The sequence below is a fragment of the Thalia democratica genome, chromosome 2, assembly GCF_965202585.1.
Source record: "Thalia democratica chromosome 2, ktThaDemo2.hap1.1, whole genome shotgun sequence".
NCBI classification, from domain to species: domain Eukaryota; kingdom Metazoa; phylum Chordata; class Thaliacea; order Salpida; family Salpidae; genus Thalia; species Thalia democratica.
The window spans coordinates 35,149,547-35,161,735 of record NC_139166.1 but is presented as its reverse complement, the minus strand read 5'-3'; the positions used below and the strand labels follow the sequence as shown (position 1 = coordinate 35,161,735).

The 12,189-nt window shown below is 25.5% G+C and overlaps 1 protein-coding gene across 1 annotated transcript; it reads right to left on the bottom strand.

Moving 5' to 3' along the window:
* Window positions 1-1,427: 1,427 nt before the first annotated feature.
* On the bottom strand, window positions 1,428-11,357 carry LOC145849966 (phosphoenolpyruvate carboxykinase, cytosolic [GTP]-like). Its single transcript, XM_082955093.1, has 13 exons — window positions 11,274-11,357; window positions 10,509-10,641; window positions 10,299-10,438; window positions 9,390-9,574; window positions 7,934-8,140; window positions 7,426-7,613; window positions 5,755-5,868; window positions 5,415-5,571; window positions 4,159-4,266; window positions 3,942-4,079; window positions 3,274-3,509; window positions 2,411-2,568; window positions 1,428-2,182 (listed from the first exon to the last, which is right to left on the bottom strand). Exons 1-13 carry the CDS (start codon window positions 11,306-11,308, stop codon window positions 2,014-2,016), a joined length of 1,968 nt encoding a protein of 655 aa, XP_082811219.1. The 5' UTR covers window positions 11,309-11,357; the 3' UTR covers window positions 1,428-2,013.
* Between the last annotated feature and the right edge of the window lie 832 nt (window positions 11,358-12,189).

Genomic DNA, 12,189 nt, shown 5'->3' with positions numbered 1-12,189 from the left:
TCTACATTTTATATGTGTAAAAAAACTTGTTTATCTCTAGGTAGATTTTACCAAAAAAAAAGTTAAAAATTTAAATCATATGCTGAAATTACTGATAACACTTGGAATTAGTAGTAGGTAGACTATTTTTATGATTATTATTGCTTTTTACTTTATTTTTACAAAGAAAACTAATTTACTATTAAAGTATTTTTTGTGGTGGTTTACATTATTATTTTGGTTAAACTCTTATATATAGATATTTATTAAAAATTGATAGTTTTAATTAAAGTAGTATATTTATTTAGTTCTTTTTATATAGTTTAAGCACAGTTTTTTTAGATACAGCTTTATTTTAGTATATATATATTTTTTTTTTTTACATCTTTATTTTATTGTTACTTATTTTTAATAAGTTAAAATAAGTTCATAAAAAAACCCAAATTCTTATACATACTTTTTAAAACTTATTTTTTTTATCATATAAAATGCATAAAAGGTTAAATTATTTGCTAAAGTCATTGATAAATTTTAAAACATTTAATATTAAACCTTTACCTTCTAACGTAGAGTTCAATATATGTATACTTTGTGTGTGCTTTATGTTAGATACTAGTATATTAAAAAAAAATGTCTTGATATTATTGTTTAAGAAATTATTTAATGTTCTCATTTTTCATGAGTTGTTCGTTTTAGAGTTAAGTTTTGATTGTTAGGTTTTTTATTAAAGTTTTAGCTCATTATAACTTTATATACAACTCGATGACCGAGAGGTCTTTTTGATTACCCAGGACCTTAAACCAAAAATTTTTGAGCAGTTTTTCGATTTTGCTCAATAAGCTATATTTGTAATATAAAAAATGTAAAGAACAAAAAATTGTATGAGAGTCACTATTTTAAGTCCGATAACTTTTGTTCTATTAATTCAATAGATATAGGTTTAGTATTCATTATAATCAAATATTTGTAAAGATATACAAATAATAGTTTTATAAGAATATTCGATTCATTTCCTATTTCTACCTAAACGGGGTTTGGTCCCACTGTGTGTTAATAAGAAAAAAGTTTTATAAATATTCACATTTTTTTCGTACAAAAAACACTTTATTTTGTTGTTACTTAATCCTCGCATATACGTACTAAGAATATCGAAAATATTAACTATACTTTAAATATAAAAATCATCACATAAAATTAGGAACTAAAGAAAACCTTATTTTACTCACAATAGATTAGCTGAATTGGAAGTTTTCTTTTAACATTAATAGGGTTGGTTTGTTTAGTGGTTTTAATTAATAATTTAATTTTGTGTGTAATTATTTATATAGACTTATGTAGCCAATTTGTTTTACTGATGCAATCGAATAATGTAATTTTACTATGGGCTATCAAATATATACATCACCTTTCAAGATATAAGTTATAAATAAAACACAATTTCTGTTTTTACAAATTTATTCGGATGAACATGTGTATTTTGTTAATGGAAGTACAATGACGTATAGTTACGTTAAATAGTTTTCAAAAAAATACCTGATGATGCAAATAAAAAACAGACACCAGAAACATTAAAGCGCTTAAAATAGCGCCAATTAGAATGTAATAGATGTTGGTAAAAGAATTGTTAAAAGGTGTTTATTAAAAATAAATACGTTCCCTAAAATGAATAAATATCTATAAGAAAACCTGATTACTACAACTATTATATTAAAACAAATGAAGCGTACTTTATTAATTTCTACTTTAATAAATAATATATACTTAGAACTAAAACCTTTGTAGAATATTAAAAGTTCTACTTAGGGTACCAATACTTACATTAGTATAGATTTATAAAAGATAGAACACCTTCAACGGCGCATTTCAATAAATAAATTTAAATCTAAATAAACTCTGTTAATAGACGTGATTTTTTAAAGTTTCAACTTATAGTCATGTACATTAATTAATTTAAAACAATTAAAAAACAAATACTAATAGAAATATACTTAAAATCATATATACAAAAAACTGGACGTTTTAATTTTATTTCCTCTACATTTTTCCTACACGTTGACGCAACACTTCCAGTTCTTTTGCAATGGGTTTAGGCAAGTCTTTGTTGACTTGCTCGTCGAAGTACTTCTTTATTTCTACCACTTCTTGGGCCCAAAAGTCTTTCTCCAGCTTCAAGCAGTCGCTAACATCAACACCGTCGAGGCCACTGTGACAAAATTGAATTCTTAATGTAAATTAAACTACATTATTTATCAATTACAAACTTTAAATTGGTTACCATTAAAAACAATGCAATCGCCACAAATACTATCAGTATAATAGTTTTAATTTTATTTGAGAAGTTTAGCAATAACTTTTTAATAAACTTAATGAAAAAAAATTAATTATAAACTTTGAAAGATTTTAATAAAGAGTTTTATAAGTTGAGACGCACGTAGCATTGATGGATTCACTGGTAGGAAGCACACCAATTGGTGAATCAACACAATTGACCATGGAACAAGGTTTGTTGTCATCAACACGATTGAAAATCCATTCCAAAACTCGAATATTTTCTCCAAATCCTGGCCACATAAACTTCTTGTTTGCATCCTACAAAAATGTAAATACTGTTTGTACAATTCTAAAAATATTTTATTTTATGTAAGTTCTGGCCTTTAAAATTTAAAAACTGCGTCTAAAAAGTTAAATAGTCTATTTTAGGGTATAATCAAATTAAAACTTAATATCCACTAATTTTAGCTAGCCTAAACTTGTTTTGTGTTACACCTTATTTCAAAAATTATGTTCAAAAACTAAATCATTTTGACCAAAATAGATAGGTTTATTACAATAAATAATTATCTAAATCTTTATGACAGGTTTGCCACTCGTTTTTTCAAAAATTTTTCCAGGTTTTTCAAATTTCTTCCAGGTTTTTAAAAGTACACATTTTTGGGTCTATTTTAAATTAAAGTTAATTTCTATATAAGAAACTGTGTTGAATAGTATAAACATTGAAAAGATATTGTAAAGTTACTATAAATGTGTTTGTTAATAAAAAAATTTTTTGACGATGACAAAAAAATCTTACTTATATGATAGATTTTCTGTGTCAAATCAAAATTTTACTACTGAAAATGTAAAAGTTGTTAAAAATTCCAGGTTTTTTGATCAAAATTCCAGATTTTTCCAGGTTTCTTTCAAAATTTTTCAAATTCCAGGTTTTTCCAGGTTATTTTTGCCTAAATTGTCAAAGTCCAGGTTTTTCAAGGTTTTTCCAGGTAAAGTGGCAACGCTATTATGATTACTACATACTTTTCGGAACCAGTTGACATGGAAAATCTTGGGTAGATGGCGTCCAGGTTTGTCCATTGATAACCAATGATCCAGATATTTACCGAAGTTGTAGCCGAAGAAAGGCCTCATAGCAAATGGATCATGCATGATGACTTTACCTTTGTGTTCAGCAGCTGCAGTGGCTTCTGATCTCATTGAAGCTCCAACAAAAACTCCGTGTTGCCAGTTGAATGCTTCGTACACTAGAGGTACTCCTAAAAAGCGAAAAATAATAATGTTAGGGTAAATACTTTCAATTTTTTTTACCTATTTATCAAAATAAAATTTAATTTAAGTATATTAAAGTAGATTAACTTTTTTAAAAACTAAAAAATATCTTAAGTTTTCTTTGTCAAACACTGCTTTATTTTGAGAAACTATAATCTAACAAATTTACATTAATTAAAATTGAAGAAAATGTAAGTTACACTTATTAACAGACTATGAATATAAAAACAAGTTTTAAAGTTTTATTTCTAACTTTCAACTGTTTTAATTGTTACGATTAATTTAAACACTGTTTTAAACTTATTTTAATAATCAAAACCACTAAGCTTTCATTACCTAATTTAATATCTCAAACTATCAAACTAGCGGAGAGAAAATAGTTAAAGCCAAATGTTCAAAAAAAAATCATTTCCTCTTACCCTCCGGTCTTCTACCACCAAAAACAATGGCTTCTATTGGGACACCGTCCTCTTTCTCCCAATTGGGGTCAATTGTTGGACACTGGGATGCAGGACAACAAAATCTAGAGTTTGGATGAGAAGAGGGCTCATCTGAAGCTTTAAAAACAGTATTAGTTTAAATTACTATTTCTATTTACTTTATTCATTTTAAATATTTTTTCAAATTATAACATACAGTCATCCCAGAGTTGGCCTTTCCAACTAGTGACTGGTTGAACAGGTTCTTCTCCCATTCCTTCCCAATAAACTCCTCCATCTCCTGTAGCTGCCACATTGGTAAACACTGAAACAAAAATATCACATTTAAGTATAAATGAAAAAGGTACCAATACTTATTCATTTTTTAAAGCAAATGTTTAATGCAGCCATGAGGTCATATCTAAATTATAAATTAACGCTAGCGATATAATTTTTGTAGTCAATTTACTCGTTTAAGCTTATTAAACTTTTGATATAAAAACTTAATTGAATCCAATTTAGGTTCTTTTTTTTTAGTTAGATCTGATTCAAAAATTTGATAATTAAGTTCTTGATTAATAATATTTTTTTCTTTCTTCTTGTTACTTTAAAATCTAAATTTATAAAAACATGTTCTTAGATAAAATTTAAAGAGTGTAAACAAAAGTTATTAAATCTCTGTAATTCAACCTATATAATTAAAAGATATTGCAACATGTTTCATAAAACACGTTTGTGCAGCAAACCACGTAATTATACAAACAAAGTTATAAAACGAAGTTATACAATTATTTGGCACACGTTATGAGAAAGTCTAGTCTTTGAAAAGCAGATAAAAATTTATTTGTTCGCTAGAAAATGCAGCTACTTTGAAAGTCAAATTCTGTTGGAAGGATGATAAGCGGCTGTTTATGAATGGTAAAAATTGTTCATACTATCAGCTACAATTGGCTGTTTTAATTTTGAACTTGAAAACATCGTAATAAGATAGGAATTTACTTGCATGTAGCTATCAGTTATACTTTAGTTTGCTAGTATGTTTCAAAAACACTTTGCACAGACTTATTAAACTTTCCAATAAACTACAATACTGCATTGCAATTCACATACAATGCTTTAAATTTCTGAAAATAACACTAAATACATTGATTTATAGTTATAAATTTATGTTTTGAAACTTTATAACTAAAATATAAATATAATTTATCAAACATTTTTTATAGTTTAACAAACAAATAATCGCAAATATTTATTTAGTAATTAAAACTAAAAAAAAACATTAATAAAACCATACATAAAAAATTAATCAACTAATTTGGTTCTTTTATAAATGCATAATTTAAATTAAATACTATAATTAAACATAATAAAACAGACTATAAAAAAATTTCATTAACTATTTCTTAAAACTATTAAAAGACAAAACTTGGAAAAAAAAGAATTTAAAACAAATCATAATCTATTAGATTAAACCTGTGTTTTTCATGCAAGATTTCAAAGCGTTGGGATTTGACTTTGCAGATGTTCCGGGAGCTACACCAAAAAATCCGTTCTCAGGGTTGATTGCCATCAATTTTCCTGTGGATTTGTCGAATTTTAACCAAGCTATATCATCTCCGACACATTCTACCTGAATAATTTTATTGAGTATGTAAGAAGAAAATAATAAATACATACCTACTTTTTGAAATTACTATTTTGAAATTTAAATACTATTTACTTCAGTTGTAGATAAAGAAAAGTATTATTATAACTTCCAAAAAAATAAAAGCTAAAGACATATAAAAAAAATAAGTCATATAACAAAACAAACTTTCCATCCAGGCAAGCCAGGATCCATCATAGCAAGGTTAGTTTTTCCACATGCAGATGGGAAAGCAGCTGCTATGTACTTCTTCTTACCTTCAGGATTTGTTATTCCTAATATCTATGAAATAACTTCAGTCAACTTTTTTAATGACGCATATTAGTTATGTAAACGAATATAGTTATCTAGAAAAAAACTGATTTCTTAGTAACTTTTAAAATCGATTTTCCTAACAGCTAGTCAAAATCAAAGTTATTAATTAGTCAAAAGGTAGTTTCAACTTGGAAATTGTTTTAAAAAAATTTTTAAAAAGTTTATAAAAAAAGAAGTTTTAAATAATAAATTCAAAGAAACACTGTTTTGATAAATTAAAATGTATTTTTTCAACAATAAAAATACAAAAGTAGCAAAACATAATAGTGAAACAAATAAAAACATAAAACCACCACAAACTAAGTTAATAACAATACATAGTTAAACACAAATTTGTCAAAACGTACCTTAATAACTAACTTAAACTTTGTAACTTATGGTAAGAAAATAAAACAAATATATTATTAGCATTAAGATAAACAACTTGAAAGTTAAAAGTAAAGTATAATCAAATATATAATAAATTTTATTTTTTAGGGACTAAAAAAAAAACCGTAGCTGAGAGCCTTATTTCTTTAATGCATGTATAATATAACTTTAGCTTAGAAATTCTGCAAAATAAAATAGAAAATTCATTTTTGAACACTATTATTTTCCGATCTGATAATTTTCAAGTTAGTTATAAATTAATTGTAAATTATATTAACATCCAATCTCATATCTATAAAAAAATAACATATATCATTTCAAAATAATGCTTTGTATAAATAATTTATTTGCGCTGTTATAAAAACGTAGGTAGTATATATTTTTTTAGTATAGAAGTTTTTTCAGTATAAAAAACGTAAAATTTATTAAGTCACAGTAGAAGTATTTCAACTTCTAAAAACTTAACTTACCGCTGCATTGTGATGTCATTAAGTAAACGTGCCAGCTCCTTTAAAATAGCCAATAGAAAATAAGTAAATAAGTTGCGAAATTGCATTTATTATTGGAAACTTATATGACTTGTTTTCAAGTGCCTTTAAGCAACGTTTTTATTTTAATTATTATGTCGTGTTTAAAACTGCTCTACCCAAGGTTTTTGTTAAATATTGTTAACATATATTTATATTTATAATAATAAAATAGTATACAACTATTTATCAATACTTTTTATTTTTTTAACATTCATTATTCGTAATTTTAATATTTTTGAATTCTGGGCACTTAGTTAATAAACTTATCTTTTTTACATTTGTAAACATTAAAAATTTAAGAACACAGGAGTTTATCTCACTTTTTATTCAAAATAAAATTAAACTTTGCAGATAGTGGTTTAAAGTAATTTGTTTTTTATACTTCTAACAAATTTCATTCTATGTAAAACGCAGTCAAAAGTATCAAATATAAAGTTGATATTTTGGTTACTTTATATTGATACTGGTGAAAATAATAATTATCAGTAATTTTAATACAAAATCATCATTTTAATTCAAAAAAAACTAGTTTTTGTTTGTATAATAAGACGCAAGTCTGCATTTACATAAGTCTGTAAATCAAAAAATATTTAGGTTATATCTAACAACAGAATTACCAACTTACCAGCATATGTTCAGCAAGCCATCCTTCACGCTTACCAATTGTACTACCAATCCTCAAGGCAAAGCATTTCTTTCCAAGCAAAGAATTACCTCCATACCCACTTCCGTAAGATATAATTTCATTTTTGGCAGGAATGTGAGACACTAGAACATTGTCAGGATTGCAAGGCCAATTGGCAACTAATTCCCCTGTAAATTAACAAAATCATCAATGTTGGGACTTTTTAAACTTTTAGCTTATTAATTTAGGAACAACAAACATATGAAATATATAACAATTTTCAAATTTAAGTATTTAACTTTAACCAATAACTTAAATTTTAAATACTTTCAAGAACAATAATGTATACTTATAGTGGTGTATTCATTAAAGATTTCTTTTTTTTTTCAATAAAAAATAGTTTTAAAGAAAACAGACTTTGTTATTTTTTATATTTAAATAAATAAGACTTAAATAAATTCAAACATTACGGCTAAGCATTATTTGTACTGTAATAAATTTAGCCTACTGTCAAGAGGCAGTGGACACCCAACAGAATGGAGACATTTGACAAACTCATTGTTCTTCTCAATCAAGTTAAATACTTTAGGTGAGATTCTAGTCATGATTCTCATGCTAGCGACTACGTACTTGCTGTCAGTCAGTTCAACTCCATACTTGCTAATGTTGCCTCCAACAGGTCCCATACTGAATGGTATCACATACATTGTTCTACCTTTATAAATAACAATTTTTATTTATTTTACCTTTACAGAAATAATCAAACTTATTTTATTTTGAATTATATCATTAACAATTTTTTAGAACAAATGTCATTCATTCCAAGAATTTACTTTTTTTTTACTTTTACCTTTTTGCTACTTTAAAGCATTTTTTCTAAAAAAGCAAACTGTGCACAGTAGTGAGAATATAAATCTGTTTACTGTGTTTAGAAACTGTTAGTAAAAAAAGTAGTAAATTGAAATGTAAACATAATATTTTAAAAGTTTACATTCTATCTCATATTTGAATACTGTTTCTTGATGCCTCTCTACTAAATAACACTAATACTAACAGATATGATTAAACAAAAATATTATAGTAGTTACTGTATACATAATTACTTATGAAGAATAAGGGCTTAACTGCTTATAAGCTTTTAAGGCAATGAGATCAAAGCATCTTTTAAGTAAAAACTAATGTAGGATCCCATATTACAGCTTAAACTAGGAACTGTAAGGAAATTTTAAACAAATATGTAAGAAACTCTTAATTGACTTTTAAGATCTAGTAAGTATTAGAAAGTTTCTGATACAAACGTATAGATTGCAATTTGTGGCTGTCATTATTTCTAAAGTTTTAAAATTTACAAAAAAAAATATATTCATATTTTTTATTTTTAATACTGAAACATTTTAGGCTTTTTATAAGTCTTACTACCTCTTTTTAGTTTGCAATTTTCAGAGTACCTATTGATCTCACAAGCTTTGACTTATTATATCTAAACATTTATTTTGAGTTTTGTTAAGCAGTAAAAAAAACCTGATAGCTCAAGTAAAACTCTTTAGATTAAGATCAACTCATAAAACAAAATAGACCTTCTATAAGATAATTTTATTGAATGAAAATTAAATAATTTTAGAATTTAGGATTTTTAAAAGCTCTTAACCTAACAATTTACTTTTAATCTTTGTCAATAGTTTCTTTACAAGGAACAGATTCGAAGTTAAATATTCAATAAACATTATAGTTATGTTATAAAAGCAGATAATGAAACTTTGATTTAAATTCACACTTTTGATATTCTTTTCATATTCAATATATCTTAAAAACTATTAGAATATTTTATTCTATGATAAAGTTTCTTACTGTATATATTTTAAACTTTTAACTAAGAATTAATGTTAATTTTTGTAAAAAAAGTTTGTTCCCTGTATGGCCTAAAAAGATATACTAAGGTATAATGATATACAAACTGTTTTTACCTTTCATTGTACCAGGGAAACGCTTTGCTAATTCTTTATCTAGAGTTTTAGGGGACATCCAGTGTCCTAAGACCCCTTCAACACCTTTCATAGGCGTAGGAATTGTGTCTTCTTTTTTAGGTGTGGCAATAACAGTCTTACTCTCAACTCTAGCTACATCTCGAGGGTCAGTGCATGCCAAGTAACTAGGGAAGATTTTTTTATTAGAAAAGTATTTATGTACTATATAATACTACATTCAAATATTTTAAGTATAGTTTTTAAAACTTTTCAAACATAAGAAAATTAATTGTTAGTTAGAATAAATAACCCCAATGCAACTGTATTAGACCTAAAGTTTTTAGCTGGTAATTGTTTTACCAGTGGCAATTATCACAACAACTTATTGTGCAGAGTTTGTTATGATTTAAAGAAATTTTTATGGAAGCACTTCTTGATTTATGTAATTTTTTTCACTTTTTGCAAGATTTTTTGAATTTCAATTTTTTTTTTTTAAATCAAGATGTGCCTCTATGAAACTTTCTTTAAATCAGCATAAATTGTGCAAAATGTTATTTTTAATTGCCAGTTTTAAAACAATTTCCAGCTAAAAACTCTAAAGTCACATTTTTAGGGTCCCATACAGTTTGCATTATGGTGGTTTTTTGGAAAATCAAAAAAAGCTAGCATGGAAGTAAGTTTTTTCAAAACATATGAAATTTTGCACAGGGTGTTTTTGTGATATTTGCCAAATGTAATAAAAATAAATTGAGCAGAAAACTCAGAGGTTGTTATTTTTATTAACAACTTAATATACATATCAAATAATTATAAACTTTTTATGAAAATAATATAAAAAAAATTATTTAGTTTATTGTTTACTTTAGGTTCAAAACTATTATTCAAAAATATTTCAATTCTATAACTTACCAGTTGTCATATTTTGACAACTTCTTTAATTCTCCAGATTTAATCATTTCTGAAACCATCAATTGATTTTCCTTATCTGAGCCATCACAAATATGTACTGCATCAGGTTTACAAATAGCCATTTTTTCTGCTATGTAATCCTTTAATATATTCATAGTTGTAAAATAATAAGTATTTTTACATTAACTTGTTCTAATTAAATATAAGTACCTGGACAATCTTGGGTAGCTTTTCATAGTTTCCATAGACAACATTAGGATAGCTGGACGAAGCATTGGTAGCTGCAGATGCCATTCTTAAGGTTTGGTTCGTCAATTTACAAGAACTTAACAGACTTCTTGGTCTAGTAAAAATAGACAAATGACACTTACAGCAGAGAAACAAAAAGCATTGATAATAAGTTTTTACAATGTTATACTAAATATAAAATTGTACAACTATTTTTGTTGCTTAGCAACAGCTAAAAAAAATAACTTGACTTTAATCACTTAAAATTTTGTTTTGATTAAAACTTTTGTATTACTCTACCCATTACTTAACTGTTGATTCATTATATAAGTCATGTGTATACAATACATGAGTCTTATTGATTAGTTATAAATACACAATAAAAAGACATAATTGAAACAAAATAATATTCAACTTAGTATTATTTTTATGTGATCATAAAATATTAGCATTAATTTAATTATTAGTTTGAATATATATATTGTACTTATCTAAATCAATTTAAAAAAACCCAAAAGATAACTTGAAGTTATGCTAATGTATCAGACTTAAGACCTTCCTTGTGTAACATTAATTATTAAAATTATCAGTAATATGTTATTAATTCCAAAAAACTTAAATATTTATCAAATTCTAAAGTTCAAGTTTTAAATAAATATTTTTACTTATATTATTTTAATCAATGTTTTTAACTTACAAAAATAAAAAATTAAAACTTATAATTAAAAAACTAAGATTCAAACTTACAATCTGACAAGAAGTAGGCTTGACAAAACGGCCATGATGATTGTTATTAATTTACTAATAAATAAACAAATTAATAAAATGAAATATTCTGAAAAAAATTGAAATTAACATAGTAGATTTAAATAAATAACAATATTTGTTCATTAATAACAAATTAATAGTTTCTGACTTAGTATTTTTCAAAAACTTGAGTATTTTATCCATTTATATTTAACTTGTATGGCTGATTGTGGGTTCACTTTTGTGGCAGTGAACACACAGTAGGAATTTATTGTTTTCTTTCTAGGCTAATTTTTTTAATTATAGGTTACTATAGAATATAGACCAATATTTTGATTTCCTTATTATTACAGAAACTTTAGTTGTTGATAAAAAAAAAATTAAGCTTATATTAGGGTTTCCCAAAGTGAGTCATATAGCCCAAAATAACTTGAAACTTACACTAGATACTCTGGAGTTGATAATAAAGAATAAAAAAAGTGGAAATTTATTATAGACACTACTGTAAAATTTGAAATTTACATTTAGCTTCTTAAAGTGTAAATGAGTGGCCATTTTAAAAAAAGTGGCCATTTTAAAAAAATGAGGGGAAATAATGACTTAATTTGAAACTAATTCTGGATATTTTGGATGTAATGATGAAGAGCAAAAGAAAAAAGGTCCTATGCGTATTTAAAATTAGTTTTTTGAGAAATCTGATTAGAGGGGGTCATTAATTTCTTAAAAAGGGGCTATTTGAAAATAAGTTTGGAAAACTCTGGAGTTGACCCTGGTATTGACAAAATATTTATTAGACCTACTAAAACTCTTTGGAGTTACAATACAAGAATACAATACAAAAAGACACAGTAAGCACAACATAATTTTTCTATTACTTAGAGCAGTATAAGTTTAAATTCACAATACAGATTTAAAC